General features: G+C 49.3%; 1 protein-coding gene across 5 annotated transcripts in view; it reads left to right on the top strand.

Annotated features, from left to right (window-relative positions):
• HERC2 (HECT and RLD domain containing E3 ubiquitin protein ligase 2) overlaps nucleotides 1-22,399 on the top strand; it is a 1,676,463-nt gene that overhangs the window by 660,115 nt on the left and 993,949 nt on the right. For all 5 annotated transcript variants that reach the window (XM_086934186.1, XM_086934185.1, XM_086934187.1 and 2 more), the window contains exons 43-44: nucleotides 1,382-1,520; nucleotides 1,755-1,898. In XM_086934186.1, the coding sequence (XP_086790312.1) occupies nucleotides 1,382-1,520; nucleotides 1,755-1,898 (283 nt within the window). The remainder of the gene's footprint in view (nucleotides 1-1,381; nucleotides 1,521-1,754; nucleotides 1,899-22,399) is intronic.

Below are 22,399 nucleotides of genomic sequence, written 5' to 3'. Positions count from 1 at the left end.
ACACATACCCCAAATCACCCCCCCTTCACCCCGTAACGTTTTTGGGTTATTTGGGGTAGTTCGCGCATATGGCTCCATAACTTAGTTTCCACAAAAGGTTTTCCCGCCAAATTTGCCTCCTCTTTTTCCAACATCCTTGTGATTTTTTTTGTTTTGCGAGGAGTTTTAAACATTTTTTATTGCAAAAGATAACAAACTTGAAGACAGCGTCAGAAATAAATTGATCAAAAGAGTGCAGTTCAGCATTAGGAAGCGTGTCGTATCGCTTGCACCATTCTATATGTGTATATATATAAGGGGTACAGAAAAGAAGGTGGGGTTAATATTGTGCATATTTCTACACCACGATTAAATTCTGACATCTGTTGGTTTGGTTACATATTGTGTCCTTGTTTAATAACAATAATGTATTTCGATTGTATTAAAATCATTTATACATTGAGTGCTATATTAAAGAGGTGTAACAGATATCACGGTTATAAGTGCACAAGGGAAAACAACTGTCAGCAGACCATTAAGCTAGGTAATGAGATGATAATGAGATGAATGTCAAGGTTGTGCTTGAATCTCAAGACGGGTGCCTATTGGAAAGTGTAGTCCTACAGTGATTCGAGATAATGTGGGCTAAAGTTCTTTGACTGTAGTAAATGTCTCTGGGTTCAAGGGAGATCGAAGTTAAAGAAAGTAGAGTCAAGCAAATCCCACATAGGCCACTGTGGCGGGCACCATAGTGAGAGCTGTAGTGAGGATATCTCTGCTCCTCTAAGAAAGGTGAGCCATTTTCGCCACATCCGGAAAGAAATTAAGTTGAAGTTTTTCCAGTTGTTAATAATCAATTTGCAGGCAAGAGTGAGCATTAAATCTAGAAAACATTTGTCATTTTCAGTTGAGTGTTTGAAAAAACGAATATTTAGGAACATGGGTTGTAAAAGGACATTACACTGACAACAAAAAATGCTTGTAACTATGGATTCACCATACACATTAGAACATATTGTAAAAAAGAGGGTACTTTATTAAATAGTATGATTTTTAAAGATCTGTTGTTTTAAACATTCATTGTTTATCCAATTGAGATTCCCATAATAAGCACTATACATTTATCAGACATCACAATACATTTTTATATAGAGATACATTTCTATATAGAGATACATTTCATAAATGAATACAGAAGATACAAACTGTGATATATGCATAGAGGTATATGATGTTAATCAAAAGAACATGGCTAGGAATAGTTGATCTTAAGGTACAAATAGTGTGTTGTAACTGTGTTTGCCACATGAAAGGCTAAAACAAAGAGAAACCATAAGCTTATGCTGTACAATATTTGCTGTGCAACTCAGTTACTTAATTTGTTATTTATATTTCTTTCCAGCTTCCGGTGGTGTCATTTAACGTAAATAATTTGCCTTTCACTGAGCCCATGTTGGATGTCTGGTCTCAGCTGGTAAACTTAGCAGGAAGCAAACTTGAAAAGCACAAAATGAAGAAATTCTCCAATCAGGGTCTCGCAGGTAAAATGAGATTTAAATGTTTTGTCTGAAAAGTTATCAGATGTTATTTTGAGGTGATTATTAAACGACTTGATACATTTACTTGCATGAATGTTTGCATCACAACAATCTCTATGCTGTTTCCTGGTTAGATGCTTTGTGTGTTGTGTTAAGTGTTGAATAGGTTGCAAGCTTGTGTATTCTTCGGAACTTATGGATGTGTTATTGTATCTCATCTACCCAATGTGTCTACAGACCAAGTGGACTTGGATCTCCTAAGGTGTCAACAGTTGAAACTCTATATTTTGAAAGCTGGTCGTGCTCTTCTATCCCACCAAGATAAATTGAGGGAGATCTTATCTCAGCCAGCCATTCCAGAGGCCGGGGCAAACACCACAGGTTTGTCTGGTGTTACTTATGTTTGTTATGTATTGATTTGAAAAACGGAGTTCAATCAAATTTAAGATTTTAAAATGGAGGAGTACACAGCTAATTTAAATGCATATTTCTTCTCACTCTTAATGCAAGTATTGGGTACTTGGGCTATACAGAAAATGTGGGTGTATTATTAACGATTGTAGAGGTTCAGATTTATTTTGGGAAAATTATAAACAGTTAAAAAAATAATTTCACCAGCTGGATTTTCACCACATGCAGCTGATGGGTTTGCCATTATCAGTGCTTTCACTGGGAAATATAATTTGGTTGTAGTAAAAAAAATTGCTTTAAAAATGCTATTGTATGTATAAAATGACAATGATAACAAGTAATTGGTCAGGTTTTTACTGCTTTTCTGTTTCCTGCCATAATGGCAATGTGATTGCAATTTTTGTGAGGAGCATTTTGCTTTAAATCCCAAAAGTTTGATGGTAGCTTGTCTGTAGCCTCCATCTATGGCTTTGCAGCACCCACACATATACAACTGTATAATTGTCTTAATCCCCCTGCAGCACCGCCATTGGTTCATAACTGTCCTTCCACCATTTGCTTCTGTCAGCCTAGATACTTTTTTATTGCTTGCTTTTTATCACACTGTGGGTGTACGTAGTTGGTTAATGAAAGAAGGGGGTTCCCCGGTGGGCTTTTAAGGATGTAGGCAGGCCGTGAGGGGGAGAAAACTGAAAAATAGAACAAGGAACGTAACCCCGCCTAATGATGTGATGGTCCTAACAATAGGATCCCAATATATATGGGGTGATTAGCCTAGGAGTTTAGCAATGCACATAACAAAAATTAGTCAATCCAAATATATTCAAGAACAAGTATTTAGCAAATATATATATATATTTTTATTTTTTTGTATACTCTTCGAATTTATGTAAAAAAAGATCGTACAAAAATAGATAACATATTAAATCCACAGTATATTTTTTAGGGCATCAAACAACATACATTGGTGCAAAAAAGGGATAAAAATAAGAGAAATTCATCCTATTTAGGGACCTCCCCAGTAACAATTCATACTTCAATCATACTCTCATACTCACAAATTTCCAAATTAATCTATCTAATATTCTATCATTCAACTTTCATTCTTCCATGCATTCCTATCGACCTGGCGTATGCAACACAGAGATGGTAGGTCTGTTGCATAAATCAGAATGTTATTCCAGACAGATGACATTAATACGGCTCTTAATGAATATAAAGCAGTGTGCCGTATTTCTGGAAACACAAGCCGACGCGCGTTTCGGTGACAGGCCAGATGGGCCACACCTTTGTCAGGGCTAGGGGTTGTTGACTGGGAGGGGAAGAAAAAAAGATCTGGAAATAAAAAACAATGTCTTAGTTTTTTTTAGTTCTATAAGAATACAGTCATAATAAGTTCAAACATGTACTTTTTCCACTATTTGATACATTTTACATATGATGATACATTTTAAGTATAATGACTGTATGGTTGACTTTTTGTAACTGTGCAATGCCTGACTACCTAGTGACACTCCCTAAGACAGACTCCCGGTTAGGTGAGATCTGTGAAAGGCACAAAGATAACCTTGTCTAAGCAACCCATCGAGTACATATCATCACAACTCTCATATGTCACAATATTGCATACATTCATTCTAGGGCACATTTGACCATGTAATAAAACCTTTTTTACAATTACTAAACCTAGTAGAGGGTCAAGAAGTTGAATGACCCACCCTAGTGGTGAAATCATTTAATCTCAAACGTAGCGGAAGGATAGTTGGCATAATATATGGATGACATTTTAATCATTATTGGGGTTTAAAAACATCAGGAAATGTGCACAGTATTTTCAAGTCAAACTCTAATGGTATTTGACAGTTTCCATTTTACTTTTCGAAACCATTGTTAAAACTAGAAAAGACAAGTTATTAAATAAGACTTTACCTATCGTAAAATTCTAGTCATATTGGCTGTTCGAAACCTGCTTGTCCTATGTGCAGTGGTTAGTAGTTTCTATTTCCGCTCGCACCGGAAACTGAGATAGAGGACCTATAAATCAAATGATGCTTTATATGAACGTTTGATTTTTTCAAAAATGAAATAACATTTTTAGTTTGGAGCATAATTTAATGTCCGTTTCATTTTATGGAATTAACTACACTCGATCCTATATTCAGGCACAGATTGTGGAAATAACTACACTTGATCCTATGTTCAGGCAAAGATTATAATGGTCTTTAAATGGTTCTTCAATGGTAATAATTACCATTGAAGAACCATTTAAAGACCATTATAATCTTATAATAATAATTAATTAAGAGCCGTATTAATCCGTCACCCCTGACACCGCAGCCTCAAACCACATTCATACTAACCCACCCCAACCCCAACCCCAAAACAACATGCACCTCTCCTTTACTCCCGACACCCCAGTCACTCACCCACCTACCGTATCTACCTTACTCCCGTCGAGCACAGACATAGATTACTTACCCTCTTACACCAACCACCTCACCCCTTCCCCCCACACACCAGCCCTCATCCCCTTTCCCACCCCTGATACCACAGCTCCCACCCAAAAAGACATGCACCACCCCTCTACTCCCGGCACCTTAGTCATTCTCCCACCTACCGTAGCTACCCCACATCCCTCAAGCACAGACATAGATCTCTCTCCCTCTTACAACAACCACCCCACCCCTTCCACCTACACACCAGCCCTCATCCCGTTCCTCTCACTCCTGATACCACAGCTCCCACCCGCATCCCGCCTATCCTAGATCAACATCAGACCGACACACACACACAAAGGCAAACCCCACCCTTTATCCCCACCCATTCTCAGCCCCCACTTCCTCCCACTAACTAATCACACAGAACACGCCACCTCCATCAGCTCAACTCGACCCTCTCTAAATAGAACCATCTACAATCCCACTATCCCCCCCAGTCTTACCCCCCATCACCCAACCTCCACCCCCTTCACCACTAATAAACGCCCATCCTCCACCATGCACTCTACGCCCACCACCAATACTCTCATCCACACCACCAACCTCTCCCCTATGTCATCCACGCCTGACCCTCCCATCCCCACCTCCAACACATGTCCCACAGTGGACCACATTACGGCCTCCCTCCTCCAACTCAAAGAAGACCTGTACAGCATCAAACAACAACTACTCTGTCTATCACACTCCAGCCACCCCCCACCCAACACCCTCCAACAGATCAAACAAGACATTCACATCATCAAACAATTAGCACACACCCCAGACACCACTCACGCGTCTCCACCATCACCTCCCCTCCCAACTGGTCCTCCACCCGGGCGGCGAACTCTCGCACTCGACTCCCACCGCACTGGACCTCAATCCCTGTTCACAATCGTGAAAACCGCCCCCATCGCTTCTGCAACCCTCTTTCGGACCTAGACACAATCACCCTCCTCCGCTCCTATGACCCAGCTCCCCTTAGCAACACACCCGACACACTCACTGCCATACCTACGATTCACTCCAATCCCCTTAGACCCCCCACACTGAACAACAGAGTCGCTATCCATAGTAACCTGAGTAAAGTCCCCCTCGCCCTAGAGCACCCTTCCACCCTCGACACACCCCGTCTCAAATGCACTCTCCTAAACTGCAGATCAGCCGCTAGACACTCCGCCTCTATCGCCGATCTCATCCTAAAATTGGATCTGGACTTAATCATCATGACTGAAACATGGCTAACAGAATCTTCTACACCTATAATGGTCATTCTGGTCCCCCCCAACTACCTCATCACTAGACTTGACAGGTCTGGCAATAAAAAAGGTGGCGGAATCGCATGTATATACAGGAGCAACCTCTCTGTCTTGAAAGTATCTTCACCTTCCCCGCCCTCCCCATCGTCCTGTGAATACATCAGCCTAGATATTATCAGTGAGGGCAAACCGATCTGCACTCTTCACGGCGTTTACCACCCACCCGGTGACAACCTCACCTTCTCCCAACAAATCATGGACATGATCTCAACCAACTCCGGGCGGCAACTCACACAAATATACCTTGGGGACTTCAACCTCCACTGGAACGATCATAATGATGCGGTGGTAAAAGGTCTGAAGAATTTCCTCAACGCCCTTGACCTTACACAAATTTGCAACAGTCCAACACACAAGAAAGGCTCTATCCTCGACCTTATCATCTCCAAAGAGGCCGCTATCCAACTCGAATCTATCCAACCCTGTGACTGGTCGGACCATCATATTATCACGTTCTTCATCAATGAAAAAGTTAAATTTAACCCTATTCAATCCGCCAGGCCCAAAGTCTGGAAAAGAGACATGAAAAAACTAAACTCAAACTCTCTGCCCTCCAACAGCTACAACTTACTACTTCCTCCTACTGGCGTTAAAGACGTCCAATCCTTGACTGATCACTATCTTAACAATATGACCGCAATAATTAATGAAGTCGCGCCCTTGCAGCTAAAAAAAGGCACCACAAAAATCTCCAATCCCTGGTATGACGGGAGTCTCAATGACGATAGACGTGCCATGAGATTGGCAGAGCGCTCCTGGAGATCAGCTCCCTCTGCACTGAACCTAAAAAACCTGAAGAAAAAGAGAAATGCCTACTTCAGGAAAATAAAACGATCAAAATCAGACTTCTTCAGCCGTCAGATCGACCAAGCCAAAAACCGTCCGAGAAAGCTGTTTGAGCTTATCCGATCACAAACCAAAGAACAACCCCAACCTCTCAACACTATGTGCAAAGCCCCTTCCTGCGAAGACTTCGCCTCTTTCTTTAACCAAAAAACGGACAACATAAAGAATGATCTCCTCATGGACGCAAGCCTCTATCCCAAACCCCACTGCATAACACCCACTAAACCAAAAAACAATGCAACCTGGTCAACCTTTGTCACCTACACGGAAGAAGAAATTGGCAAACTGCTCAGCACTCTGAAACCATCCAATCACCTCACGGACCCCCTTCCTGCTAACGCTGTAAAAGTCCCTACCCCGTCGCTCCTTCCACTCTGGACCAAAATCATTAACAGCTCACTTCAACAAGGGTTCATTCCCGACTCCCTCAAAGTTGGACAAGTAACACCTTTGCTAAAGAAACCTACAGCCGACCCCTCTGACCTAAACAACTACCGTCCCATTACCAACATTGCCAAACTGCTGGAAAAATGCGCACAAATACAATTGACTAAACATATTAATCAATTTGATCTCCTCAACTCTCATCAATCAGGCTTCCGAGCCAATCACAGTACGGAAACTGCCATGATTCACATAATCGACGACGCCCTCCAAATCCTAGATCATAACGATACCTGCCTCCTCATCCTCCTTGATCTCTCCTCCGCATTTGACACCGTCAAACATGAGAACCTACTCGAACTATTAAACACAAGAATGGGCCTATCTGGAACTGTGCTCAAATGGTTCACTTCTTTTCTGCATAACAGGTCGCAGAAATTCAAGAGCAACAACTTGATGTCCGCCCCAAGACCTGTATCGCTAGGCGTACCACAAGGATCCTCCTTATCCCCAACTTTGTTCAACCTAGTTATGGAACCTCTCACCACCTTGCTGCAAGAATCCAATGTACATTTCCACATGTATGCTGATGACACCCAACTCTATCTCAAACTACAATCACCCAAAGACATCACGCTCTTGAACTCAACGATCAGAAGCACCCAATCTTGGTTGGCCGCTAATCATCTCAAACTCAATGCCCTTAAAACAGAGTTCCTCCTGATCGCACCTCCCGCGAAGATCACTACCGCGCAATTGTAGCTTAAAGACCTAACGGCACTCAATGTTCAACCCACCATCGTGGACTCAGCGAAATCTTTGGGCATAACACTCGACACCAATCTCAGCATGCAGGAACACATCAACAAAGCAACTAAGGGAGCAAACTACCAAATCAACACCCTCAGGAAACTTAAACCTTTCCTTCCAGCCAAAGACTTCCAAACTGCGGTACAATCACTAGTCATACCTCGAATAGAATACGGCAGCACCGCCCTTTGCGGTCTCCCCCTAGCTACTACGGCACCCATAAGAGCCTCTCTAAACGCCGCAGCGAGACTTATCACTGGATCAAAAAAACACTCACACATTTCCCCTGACTTCAAATCACTGAACTGGCTGCCGTTTGAAGCAGAATACACCTGAAAATCGCTTGTTTGACCCACAAGGCTGTACAACTGAGCTCACCTAGATACCTCGCTCAGAAGCTGACGATTTCTGGAGGCTCCAGGAACACTAGAGGCACAAACAATCTTTTGCTAAAGCCTAAAAGATTCCGCAAGGAAAAAATCTATAAACGCTCTTTCTCAGGAATGGCCCCCAGGATTTGGAACTCGCTCCCCCCTGAAACAAGGCTCATCACCTCTACCATACTTTTCAAGAGAGAAGTAAAAGCAATCCTCATCTCTAAATACACTTGAACGACTATTGGGGAAAAACTACAAAGACTCGATACTCATCTGTACTACTTGTTCGAACCCTTGTATCTTATGTTGACTTTGAAATTGATTTACTTGATTGTTTTATGATATCACTTCGATGTACTGCTAACATGACTGATGTATCTGCGTATACATGCTCCCCTCCTCTGTAAAGCGCTCTGATATCTGCGAAGATCTTGTTCGCGCTATATAAAACTTTCAAAATAAATGTCATCTGTCTGGAATAACATTCTGATTTATGCAACAGACCTACCATCTCTGTGTTGCATACGCCAGGTCGATAGGAATGCATGGAAGAATGAAAGTTGAATGATAGAATATTAGATCGATTAATTTGGAAATTTGTGAGTATGAGAGTATGTTTGAAGTATGAATTGTTACTGGGGAGTTCCCTAAATAGGATGAATTTCTCTTATTTTTATCCCTTTTTTGCACCAATGTATGTTGTTTGATGCCCTAAAAAATATACTGTGGATTTAATGTTATCTATTTTTGTACGATCTTTTTTACATCAATTCGAAGAGTATACAAAAAAATAAAAAAATATATATATTTGCTAAATACTTGTTCTTGAGTATATTAGGATTGACTAATTTTTGTTATGTGCATTGCTAAACTCCTAGGCTAATCACCCCATATATATTGGGATCCTATGGTTAGGACCATCACATCATTAGGCGGGGTTACGTTCCTTGTTCTATTTTTCGGTGTACGTAGTTGGACCTGTAAGAATCAAGTTCAATTACAGAGAAAGGAGTATTTTTTCAATATGAGAAATTGTTTTCCATTTAGCTTATAATTATACTTCTGTAGTAGGGGATCTCTGTGTATAGTCATAATCTAGTGAATAGTCCCGCTCATGTGTGAGGACCCCGGAGCAATCAAAAATAATCTCTTAAGCTGTCTTTTTGTGCAGTCCTGCATAGACACTTAAGAGAGAATTTAAAGACAAATAATGCAGCCTATACCTGCTAGGCTACACTGTCCAGTACTTCAACTAGATATTCCACCAATACCTTATTCAGCACAGCCTGCCAAGTTTCCTTCATAGAGAAACTTCCCCTTTTACCAAGAAAGCCTCTGGAATGATAGAGAGGAAGAGGTGGACAGACAAGCCCCTTAGACTGCCATTATGTGGCTCAAAAAGGGATACTGTGCCTTTAAGAAAACTTTCAGTATCCTAGAATGCACAGCAGGTCCCCTCCACTTTCAGTTCTTTTTTCCGGCTCCTGCTAGCAGGACCCTGGGGCATTGAGCTCTCCCTTTTTAGGGTTTATTTCAATTTTCTTGCACTTTTAAAGTGTTAAGAGTGTGTTCACTCGACTTATTTTTGTGCCTTCTTTAATTACTGGTGTTTTTCTGGTAATTCTGAGCCCTCATTTATCAAACATGCCTGCCTTATTTGATAAATGCCCTGAGTGCTCTAGGAAGAAGGCCAAGTCCGATCCACATGAGGTGTGTCTCCTGTGTCTCCCTTCTGCACATGTTCCTGAGGAGTGTGAGATCTGCCAGACTTTCTCCTCCAGGACCCTGAAGAAAAGACAGAAGATCAGGCTCCAAGGACTGGAGCAAAGAAGACAGCAAGGTCAAGTTGGGTCTGGGCATGCTGGAGATGCTTCATCTACCCGTGCTGAGGCCTCTGGGGGCTCCCCAGTGAGAAGAAGGCCAGAAAATGCCACCGGTCTCCATCGACGTTGATAGCCTCGACGTTGGCGTCGAGAGGAATGACCACGGTCTGTTCCCCGTCTCCCCAGGGCTCTGGGTCGAAGCCGCATCGACGTTCGACGCTGAGGGGACTGACGTCGAGACCTTCGTCGACGTCGAGTACAGATTCATTGTCATCGTCGAGTTATCGACGTCGAGAGAGGTCACGACGGCGCCGGCGCTCAACGTCGAGGCGACACCGCCAGTCAACGTCGATTCGTCGTTCGCCGTCGAAGAAGAGATCGTTTATGTCGAGAAGATCATCGACGTCGAGAAGATCATCAACGTCGACATGTAGAGCTTCAAAGTCACGGTGATCTTCGACGTCAAGAAGAACTCCACGTCGAGACATAGATCATTAACGTCGAGACGCCGATCGTCGGCGTCGAGAAGGCGTTCGACGCCGAAGAGGTGCTCTGAGCCTAAGAGGAAGGCATCGTCCTCCAGGAGACGTTCTGACGCCAGAAGCTCCTCCAGATCCTCGGGGGCATGGCGGCAACGTCGTTCACCGACAGGGGGCCCCCAGTCAGGTCAGGCGAGGAAGAAGAGGAGAGTGGAGAAGTCTCCGGGCTCTGTGTACTCTGTGGCATACTCGCCCCCTAAACCGAGGTCGCCTTCACCACCGCCTCAGTTGCCAAAGGATCCGCCCCCCTATGATTCCGACGCCACCTCCACCGCCACCTCCTCCGCCACCTCCTCCTCATCATCCTCCTCCTCCTCATCATCCTCCTCCTCCTCCGCCGCCTCATGGGCTGTCACCGAATCCGCCTCCGCCACCTCAAGGGCGGCCGCCTGCTCCACCGAGGTCCGCCTCATTGCCACACTTTCCGACTCCGCCTACAGGGCCTCTTCCTCCGAGGCTCCCAGTCAGGCCTGCGGAACGACCAAGGCCGAGGAGGTCTAGATCCCGCTCTGGACGGAGAGTGAGATCCAGGAGTCACCGTCGTTCGTCTACTAGGTCTAGCAGCGCCACAGGAGGGGCAGGTCTAGGTCTCGTACGGATTCGTCCAGCGCCAGGGACTACTCGCCTACCCTGTCGGAATCCCCTCGGACGAGGGTGTCTCCTGTGGATGACATTATCTCCTTCCAGGATGTGCTGCTGAGAGGGGCGAGCAAGCTGGGCATCACGCTTACTGTTCCCACACAGACGACCTCCGTCATTTTTGAGACCCTTCATAAGAAGCAATTGTCTCGACCTTTGTTGCCGCTAGTGCCAGGATTGGTGGAGTCCGCCATGGAGTTATTCCTCACTCCGGCGACTACGAAATCAGCCCCCTCCAGGCTACAAAAGAAGTACAGGGCTCCTGACTCGGACCCAGCATTTCTCAGGGTGGATCCAGCACCGGATTCGGTGATAGTGACGGCGGCGCGGAAACAACATGTCACCACCCAGTCATCTACGGTGCCTCCAGACAAGGAGAGCCGCTGGATGGATTCAGCAGGCAGGAAGATCTGCGGGACGGCCGCCACCTCCATGAAGGCTGCGACTGCCTCGGCGTTGTTGGGACAGTACGATCGGGCTCTGTGACCTCCTTCCCAAGGAGAAGAGGGAGGATTTCATGGAGATCCTGAACAAAGGGCTGCTGGTCTCTAATCAACTGATCAGCGCAGCTGCGGATTCATCGCTCCTGGCAGCCCACGGGTAATGCCATGGAGTCAACCAGAGACGTCATTCCTGGCTGCGGCTTACGTCATTGAAACCTGAGGCCCAACAGAGGGTGGCCAACTTACCCTTTTCGGGCGAGACCCTCTTTGGAAAGCAATTCAAAAAAGGGGCTGGTGATGAACAGAGTGTCTGAATTAAGCAGACCACTCTTACCCAGTCAAGAGATCAGGGCTTGATCCATCACCGTTATTTGGCTCACTTCATCACCCCAGTTCAGAACCTGGCTATATGCAAATTAGTCTGACCCAGTGCCTCATGGGAACAGGGCAGACCAAACTACCAAGCCAATTCTTCACTGGAAAGGAGACAAGCTTCCGGGGACCGGTTTCTGGTATTTCAGCCGTCGTCGGCCCGGCTTGCTTGAATCCTGGTGGTGCAGTGAGCAAGGGACTCATGTCTGAGTATACCCTGCCACACTTGTGGTGGCCAAAAACGATTCAAAAAAGGGGGTGGTGATGAACAGAGTGTCTGAATTAAGCACGCTGACAATGAAATGGCCCGGATGAAGGCCGAGGCTGAAACCCTGACGGCTGTCTGGTTGAAGAAGCCCTGCCGCCCGTTCCAGAGACGGTACAAGGTGTTTGTCTACTCGTACCTGGACGATTGGTTGATCAAGGCATCCTCCTTCTCGGAAGCTCAAGCACACTTCCAGAAGACGTCCCTTCTCTTGAACAAGCTGGGGTTGCACATCAACATGTCCAAGTCTGTCCCGACTCCGGTCCAGTGCCGACAGTACTTGGGAGTCTCCATCAATACGCTGTCAGCAAGCGTGTCTCCTTCGGAGGAAAGACGGTTATCACTCCTTCGGAAGGCTCAGGCTCTTATGACTGTTCCATCTACAACAGTGAGGACGGTGACTTCTCTACTGGGGTCGATGGCCTCTTGTATCTTCCTCACTACTCACGCACGGCTGCACATGAGACCTCTGCAGGAGTGCTTGGAGGATCAGTGGGATCAGAGGAAAGGATCTTGGGACGACAAGATACGACTGTCTCTGCATGCTCTACAGTCTCTGAAACGGTGGTGTTAAGCGGAGAACCTCCTCAAAGGGGTTCCCTTCCACAAGGACATTCTCACTCCGACCATCGTGACAGATGCTTCTCTCCAGGGCTGGGGAGCGCATTCTGGAGAGTTACAGATACAAGGACAGTGGCCCCGACGGAGTCCACGTATCAGATCAATTTCCTGGAACTCAGAGCTGTTCACTTGTCACTGAAGGCCTTTCATCCGTCTTTTCAGACCAACTCTCTGCTTGTACAGACGGCCAAACAACCACGATGTATTACCTCAACAAGCAGGGGGGTTCGAGATCGCGCACACTGTCGCAGGAGGCACAGACGATCTGGCACTGGCTGCTAGCCTGTGGACTGACGATAACGTCTACCCATCTGCCAGGTGTGCAGAATGTTCAGGCAGACGCACTGAGCAGAATGATTCAGGAAAACCACAAATGGGTCATAAACGACGAAGTACTCGGAGACGTCTTCGCCAGGTGGGGCACTCCAGACGTGGATGTGTTCATCTGAAAGAGACACGTTAGTGATAGATTCCTTACCTTAGAATATCCCCAGGCGTCAGACTGGATCCGGAAATTTTTGCGTAGCAATACCCCTGCGCGCTGGTAGGCGTCGTCTGCGGCTCCGCGTCCGTCGTCGGCGTCGTGAGCGCCGGGATGACGTCATCGGAGTATATAGACGGCGCCCATGCGCGCTGACGTCAGTTCTTCTTTTTTCCGCGCCAGCTAGCGCAGATCCGGAAGGAGCTCTACCCCCAGTCACTTTTTGACTGAAATCTTTTTGATCTTTTTGATCCTCTGCTTAGTCGATTCTCGACTATCGGTGCCAGGGATGCCCGGGTTCAAGCCTTGCTCGAAGTGCGGCCGACTCATGTCGGTCACGGACCCCCATCGCCGGTGCCTGAAGTGCTTAGGCCTCGACCACGACGATCGAACCTGTGACGACTGCCGGGCCCTGACGTCGAAGGCTAGGCGGGAGCGGTCCCGCAAGCGTCTCGAGCTGAGGCAGTCGGCCCCGCGCCGCTCCAGGTCCCGGTCCCGGTCCCACGGGAGGTCGAGGGACAGGTCGCGAGGTCGGAGTCATCGACGTTCCGGGAGTGGTCACCGATCGTCTGGTTCCAAGTCCTCAGGTAAGAGGCATGAGAGGTCGGAGCGACACCATCGGTCCTCCGACCCGCCCCGTCGCTCGCACGATGCGACCGGGGATTCGGGCGACACCGCCCACGCGGCTCCGCGGGAGTCGCAAGCGTCGCCGCCTGCCCCACACCTTCGGGTCCCTGGGCACGGCGCGTCGCAGGAGGAGGTCGAGAGGTACCTCATGGCCATGAGGGCCCTCCCTCCTCAGTCGGTTCCCGTGGCGCCTTCGGGCCGATCGGCTCCGTCTGGAGGTCCTTCCGGGTCGGGCGCTTCGGCCCCGACGACGTCGGGTGCTTCGGCCCCGGCGCCGCTGGCGACTTCGGTCCCGGCGCCGCGCGACCTCGCTGGATCCGGCTCCGGATCCGGGACCTCGCCGGTCGACCTTACGACCTCACCGGCGACGTCCCTTCAGGTGTCGTCCCCGGCAGCCGTAGTGGTTGCCGACCCCAATGCTTCCTGCGGTCCGCCTCAGGCGTCGGAGGGGCGCCGCTGGGCGCCGATTCCGACGACCTTCGGAGAATTCTATCTCCACGAGGAGGCCCTAGCTGTTGATCCTGGTCTCCAGGAGCCGGGTGACGAGGAGCAGTGGGAGGGGTCCGAGGACCCTCTGGCACGTGATTGCCAGTCTCATCAGGACTGGACATATGAGCTTGGGGAGGCCAGTGGTATTGACACATCGCCAGACACTGGATTTACATCGCCCCCGACTGTGGCTTCGGAGGCGGGTTCTGCTTACAGTGTAGTGTTGACGAAGGCAGCTAAGGCCCTACACCTTGAGCTCCCCGTCGCGGCCGTGAGGACTAATCTCCTCACTGAGGTGCTCAAACAGCAGTCCGGCTCCGCGGAGCCCCTTCTGCCGTTCAATGAGGCCTTGTGTGACGTTCTGCTGGGCACTTGGTCCAAGCCCGCCACAGGTCCCCCTGTGGATAGGAACGTGGCCAGACGCTACCGCCCGGCACCGGGCGACCCTTGCTTTTTGTCCACCCACCCCACCCCCGAGAGCCTGGTCATCCAGGCCTCCACTTCCCAGACCGCATTCCCGACGGCCCCGCCCGATCGGGAATCCAAGAGATATGAGCAGTTCGGGAAGAAGGTCTTCTCGTCTGTGAGCCTAGGGCTCCGGTCAGTGAACACCAACTGTCTCTTGGGCCGCTACACCCACACTCTGTGGGACATGGTTGCGGAGGTGCTGCCACAATGCTCTGAGGAGGTCAGGGCTAAACTCAGCCAAACCCTTGCGGACGGCCGAGATGCGGCACGCTTTTCCATCCGGTGTGGGCTGGATACCACGGACTCACTGGGCAGGGCGATGGCAACGACGGTGGCGGTTCGACGCCACGCCTGGTTGAGGTCCGCCAATTTCTCGGCCGATGTCCAGGCCACTCTCCTGGACATGCCGTTTGATGGCCGTCGCCTATTCGGCGACAAGGCAGACCATGCGCTGGAACGTTTTAAGGACTCCAGGGCCACGGCCAAGTCCTTGGGCCTTGCGGCCCCACGCCAGCAATCGGGTGCCTTTCGCTCCTTTCGTGGCCACGGAAGGGGCGCCCCACCACGGACCGTCAGCCACGCGCCGCAGAATGTTCAGCAACGCGGTGGCGGCCGTGGGAACCGCCGTGGCGGTGGTCGGGGCCAGCGGCGAGGCCAGTCCACACCTCCCTCAGCAGCCCCCGCCTCAAAACCTTCCTAGTCCGAGCTTTCAGGCCCATGTGACGCCTGTGGGAGGCAGGGTTCGCCATCACCTCTCCCACTGGCATACAGTCACTTCGGACAGGTGGGTGCTGCAAATTGTCCGAAGGGGTTTCTCCCTCCCCTTCGAGTCTTCCCCTCCATCCATGCCACCTCAATACCACCGTGTGTCGGGGGATCACTTGCAACTTCTGCAAGAGGAGGTTTCGGCCCTCTTGGCCAAGAGGGCCATCGAGCGCGTTCCTGGGCCAGAAGTAGGACGTGGCTGTTATTCCCACTACTTTCTGGTACCCAAGAAGGGCAAAGGGGGCCTGCGCCCTATCTTGGACCTACGGAACGTCAACGGCTTCCTCCGGACGGAGAAGTTCAAGATGCTCACTTTGGCTCAGGTCCTGGCTGCCCTGGACCCAGGAGACTGGATGGTAGCGTTGGACTTGCAGGACGCCTATTTCCACATCCCCGTCCTGCCGGCCCACCGGCGTTACCTGAGGTTCACGGTAGGCCAAGAGCATTTTCAGTTTACCGTGCTCCCCTTCGGCCTTACCAGCGCCCCACGGGTGTTCACGAAGGTGATGGCGGTGGTCGCAGCCCATCTGCGCAGGCAGGGGGTATCAGTCTTCCCCTACCTCGACGACTGGTTGTTGAAGGCGGGCTCGCCCCAGACAGTCGTCAGCCACCTCCAGACTACGGCCGACCTCCTGCACTTGCTGGGGTTCTCCATCAATGTGCCGAAGTCACACCTGTGTCCCTCCCAGAAGCTCCTCTTCATCGGAGCGGTTCTCGACTCGGCGCAGTTTCGGGTTTACCCACCCGAGCAGCGGGTTCGGGATATTCAGGCTCTGATTCCTATCTTCGGGCCGTTATCCCGGGTCTCGGTCAGGTTGACGCTGCGGCTTCTGGGACTGATGGCCTCCTGCATCCTTCTGGTGCGTCACGCCAGGTGGCGGATGCGGGCTCTGCAGTGGGACCTGAAGTTTCAGTGGGCCCAGCATCAGGGCAACCTGTCCGATCATGTCCTGATCTCGGAGGGCACTTCGAAGCAACTGCAGTGGTGGCTCACGGACCGCGACTGGGTCAGTGGCAGACCCCTCTCTCTACCCCAGCCGGAGCACGTAGTTGTGACGGACGCGTCCCTCCAGGGCTGGGGAGGCCACATGGGAGAGGCGGAGATCAGAGGCCTCTGGTCTCCGGCGGAGTCCCGGCTCCACATCAACCTTCTGGAGCTGCGGGCGATTCGTCTTGCACTGAAGGCATTCCTCCCCTCTGTCAGGGGGAGCGTGGTGCAAGTGTTCACCGACAACACCACCGCCATGTGGTACTGCAACAAACAGGGCGGAGTGGGGTCGTGGACCCTCTGCCAGGAGGCTCTGCGCCTCTGGCAGTGGCTGGAACATCAGGGCGTGACTCTGGTGGTTCAACACCTGGCAGGTTCTCTGAATGCCAGGGCGGACGAACTCAGCCGCCGGTGCATGATGGATCACGAATGGCGTCTGAACTCGGACGTGGCGCAAGGTCTCTTTCGACAGTGGGGAGAGCCTTGGTTAGATCTATTCGCCACAGAAGAGAACGCGCAATGTCAGCAGTTCTGCGCGTTGGAGTTTCCAAGGCGGCACTCGCTCGGAGACGCTTTTCGTCGCGAGTGGAGCTGCGGCCTGTTGTACGCCTTTCCGCCTATACCACTTCTGCCCAGAGTGCTGAAGAAGATCAAGCGCGACCGGGCCCAAGTTATCCTTGTGGCTCCGGACTGGGCTCGAAGATACTGGTATCCCGAGCTACTCAGCATGTCAGTCGATCCCCCGATTCGTCTGCCTCTTCGGGAGGACCTTCTGTCGCAGCAGCAGGGGACGGTCCTGCACCCGAACCTGTCCAGTCTCCACCTACAAGCTTGGAGATTGAGCGGCGGCAGTTGAGGCCATTTGACTTGCCTCCCGAAGTCTGTGACATCATTCTGGCAGCCAGGCGTCCCTCCACTAAGTCGGTATACGCCTGCCGGTGGAATAGATTTGTGGCATGGTGCGCAGCAAAGGCTGTGGATCCCCTCTCTGCACCCCTTTCGGAAGTGCTGCTCTTTCTTCTTTCCCTTGCCCGGCAGGGCTCTGCTCTGGGCACTCTTAAAGGGTACCTTTCTGCTCTTTCTGCCTTCTTGAGGCTACCAGATCAGCCTTCTTTGTTCAAGTCCCCTATAGTGAGTAGATTTCTGAAGGGCATCACACACATGTTCCCTCCTGTTCCCTTCGTGATGCCCCAGTGGGACTTGAACCTTGTTCTCACCTATCTGATGTGTGCTCCCTTTGAGCCACTTCATAACTGTCCTCTTCGTCTCCTTACGCTGAAGACGGCCTTCCTGGTTGCCATCACCTCTGCCAGGAGGGTGAGTGAGCTCCAGGCTCTTTCTTCTTCTCCGCCTTTCCTGTCTGTTCATCCTGATAAGGTGGTGTTGCGTACACGACCTTCCTTTCTGCCCAAGGTTGTCACGGCCTTCCACATCGGGCAGTCCATCACCTTGCCCACCTTCTTTCCGCCTCCGCATCCCTCGAAAGAGGAAGAGAGGCTCCACCGTCTGGATCCAAAACGTGCGCTCTCCTACTACCTGGACCGCACTCGCCAATTCCGGGTGGATGACCAACTCTTCGTTGGTTACGTGGGCGCGAAGAAGGGAAAGGCTGTACACAAGAGGACCATCTCCAGGTGGATCATCTTGTGCATCCAAGCATGCTACTCCATGGCGAGGAAGGAGCCCCCGGCTGGATTGCGGGCTCACTCCACTCGGGCCACGGCAACGACAACTGCCCTGGGCCGCGGTGTCCCCCTGCAGGACATCTGTCAGGCAGCCACGTGGGCCTCGCTGCACACGTTCGCAAGACACTACTGCCTGGACAGTCAAGTCCGGAGGGATGGCTTCTTTGGCCGTTCCGTCCTCCAGGACTTTCTGGTGTGATATTGGTTCGCAGACCCACCACCGGGGTTGGTATTGCTGGGGTATCTATTCTAAGGTAAGGAATCTATCACTAACGTGTCTCTTTCAGATGCACAAGTTACTACTTGTGTAACGATATATCTGTAAGAGACATTAGTTAGTGATAGATTCCTTACCGCCCTCCCATCCTCCCCGTTCTGCGAACCGATATTTAGGGTTAAGGTCATCCCCTTTCAGGGCCCTAGTTTCAATGGCACCAGTGTTAGTTCTATCATGGCTCTGCGTATCTGGCGCGGAAAAGCTGTGTTATCAGAACTGACGTCAGCGCGCATGGGCGCCGTCTATATACTCAGATGACGTCATCCCGGCGCTCACGACGCCGACGACGGACGCGGAGCCGCAGACGACGCCTACCAGCGCGCAGGGGTATTGCTACGCAAAAATTTCCGGATCCAGTCTGACGCCTGGGGATATTCTAAGGTAAGGAATCTATCACTAACTAATGTCTCTTACAGATATATCGTTACACAAGTAGTAACTTGTGCGACACCGCCGAAAACCGCAAATCATGGGAGGCCTTAGGCATGTGCAAGCTGTGCACCTGCACAGGACCACCAAACCCCAGGGGCCACCACGCCAATATATATCCTTAATATAATAATCCTCTGAGGATGGATACATATTTGCGTGGCGGCCCCAGGCAGGGATTTGGTGGCCTCCGGCTCTGTTGCACTTCCAAACACCCTGACCCCCTGCCGCCCCACCCGGACCCCCTCTTCCGGGGCCCCCTACCTACGCTCCCTGCACAGGGCCACCATGAGCCTAGAGCCACCCCTGCTCAAAAGCAGAGACTTCGCATCCAGGTATTATCAGCCGGGGCTGCTGGGGGATGCACTATGGATCAACTGGTCGAACAGCTTTCTGTATGCTTTTCCACCCATTCCCCTGATTCCGGCGGTGCTCATCAAGCTGTCCCAGTCCAGGGTGCGGATGATCCTAATTGCCCCGGAATGGCCCAGACAGTGGTGGTTCACCGGTCTCTTCTTCCGCACATACGGCTGCCGTGCTGGCCGGACCTTCTCACGAAGTTCGGGGGGCAGATGGTACACCCCAACCTCTCGTCTTTTAGTTTGGGGCATGGCTCCTGAGATAGTGCAATACGGCCATTTGAATCTTCCCGCAGATTGTATGGACATACTGAAGAAGGCTAAGAGACCTTCCACTAGGACTTCCTATGGTTACAAGTGGAAGAGATTCTGCATCTGGTCCAAGTCCAAGAACTATGATCCGACGACATGTAAGGAAGATGCATCCTTCCATACCTTTTGCATTTGGCACAGTCGGGCCTTAATTTTCAATCCATTAAGGTCCATCTAGCTGCTCTGACTGCCTACAGGAAAGGCCCTTCACAGACTTCCTTTTTCCAGATTCCAGTGATAAAGGATTTTTTGGAAGGCTTGAAGAAAGTGTTTCCTCCTGTTCGTCTTCCTTCGCCTTCATGGGAATTGAATGTGGTTCTGTCCAGACTGATGAAGTAACCTTTTGAACCTATTCATAAGGCTTCGCTACAGCATCTGTCCTGGAAGGCGGCGTTCCTCGTGGCCATTACATCGGCCCGCAGGGTGAGTGAAAATCGGGCATTGTGTTGCCAGGAACCTTATACTGTATTTCATGCTGTTAAGGTTGTGATGCGTACTCACCCTAAATTTCTTCCTAAGGATATTTCTGATTTCCATGTTAACCAGACTATAACTTTGCCTACGTTTTTTCAGAATCCTTCCACTCCAGCGGAAAGAGCTCTTCATTCCCTGGATGTCCGAAGGGTGTTGAAATTCTATTTGGATAAAACCAAGGATATTCGTAGGTCAGACCAATTGTTTTATCAACTATGGGTCAGTCAGAACTGGTCTTGCTACCTCTAAACAGTCCATATCTAGGTGGATTGTGTCCTGTATCCAGTTATGTTACCAAAAGGCTAACATCTCTGTTATAATCATAAGCGCCCGCCCTCCTCCCCGGTGGAGAAAGATGTTCATGTACTGAATGCTACAGGTCTAACTTTATACGCCTCCGAAAAGAACTGAAAGTGGAGGGGACCTGCTGTGCATTCTGGGATACTGAGAGTTCTAGAAAGTTTTCTTAAAGGCACAGTATCCCTTTTTGAGCCACATAATGTCTGTCCACCCCTTCCTCTCTATCATTCCAGAGGCTTTCTTGGTAAAAGGGGAAGTTTCTCTATGAAGGAAACATGGCAGGCTGTGCTGAATATGGTATTGGTGGAATATCTAGTTGAAATACTGGACAGTGTAGCCTAGCAGGTATAGGCTGCATTATTTGTCTTCAAATTCTCTTCTAAGTGTCTATGCAGGACTTCACAAAAAGACAGCTTAAGAGATTATTTTTGATTGCTCCGGGGTCCCCGCACATGAGCGGGACTATTCACTAGATTATGATTATAACAGAGATACCCCTACTACAGAACTGGAGTTACAGGTAAGAAACTACTCCTTCCATCTGCTAAACAATGGTGTAGCATTTTGGCAGAGTTACCGTCCATGCTCAGCAAAGAAGTCCTTTAGAGCCCGATGCCATAGTTTTGAAGCTGAGATGTCAGTGCCCTAAAGTCGTAAAGTAAGTTGTGGGGATGTGCACTACACAGAGGGCGCATACCCCCCTCACCAACCCTTTCCCTTGTGTTCCATATGCATGTGTACAGCTAATCCTTGGGGGGGGGGGGGCATGCAACTCTTGCTTACCTGTAATTCCTATTTTGCACTGCAATGCAGAGTATTTTTAGCCTAAGAAAATGGAAGATAAGACTGGAATCAATAAGAGTAAATACTTATAGCAGGCTATGCTTGAGAGCTGTTGTAGAGGGGTCAACAGATAGCGAGGTTAGTCAGGTTATGCTGGAGGGGAGAGATAGCAGTCAACCAGGAATTGGAAATCGGGAAAGACTGAAGAGGAGGGGAGAAGAGCAAGTGACAAGTGAATATGTGGTTGTTGGAGGTCTGAGGTTAAAATAATCAGTCCGTAAGGGATGAAAAGGAGAGCAGTAAAGCTATAGATCTGAACTGGCATCAAACACAAAGACAATCATTATGAGTGCCCTCTTAGTTTCAATATAGTCGGTAATAGCAGTTTCTAGCCCAATCTGAATTTGTTTTTCCCTTTGACATGCAGATCAAAGGATCAAAGAATCTGTGTGTAAACGTCTTGGGAAAAATTAGGAGTTACCAGAAGTATGTTGTGAGAAGTTGGCCTGATATATGATGCTCACTAATTCTAGTGATCACCTTCTATCCGTCCAAACAACCCTTACGGTGATTGGTTTGTTGCGTGTTTATCTAGGTTCCTGATCGATACTGTGACCTTATGCCCCTATTCGGCTATAAATCCATTTATTCTCTATATTGGCATAACCGTTCAAGTGCGATTTTCTGAAAAGTCATCTCTGGCCTCACACGAACAGAGCCACATTCCAGCATAGTTCTCTCTGCCACTTCCTTTGCGACCAATTAGTGCAATGACAGAGCAGTAGTCACTATCTGATATTCCTAGATAACACTCCGAGTTCTTCAACAAGATAAAAACTCAGCAAACCTGGAAATCCCCGCTTGCTATGTTTTGATTAGTAATGGAACTCTAATGAGCAACTGATAACTATCACTTCCTAGTGACATCTTTAATTGACGTCTTATGTCCAGCAAACTTGCGTCAAACCCGGCACCTGTCAGGTATAAATATTACCAACGTTGCCTTAAGCAATGCCTGTTGTACGAGCTACTGAAGCCAGCTGCCTGCACGACCCCGTGTTGTTAAATCTAGCACTCTGTCGCTGCAGCCTGCTATCCTGTGGTGGTGAAGCTGCTGAT

Source organism: Lissotriton vulgaris, chromosome 8 (assembly GCF_964263255.1).
Source record: "Lissotriton vulgaris chromosome 8, aLisVul1.2, whole genome shotgun sequence".
NCBI classification, from domain to species: domain Eukaryota; kingdom Metazoa; phylum Chordata; class Amphibia; order Caudata; family Salamandridae; genus Lissotriton; species Lissotriton vulgaris.
Note: the sequence above shows the minus strand (reverse complement) of the source record. Positions and strands in the feature narration are given on the sequence as shown.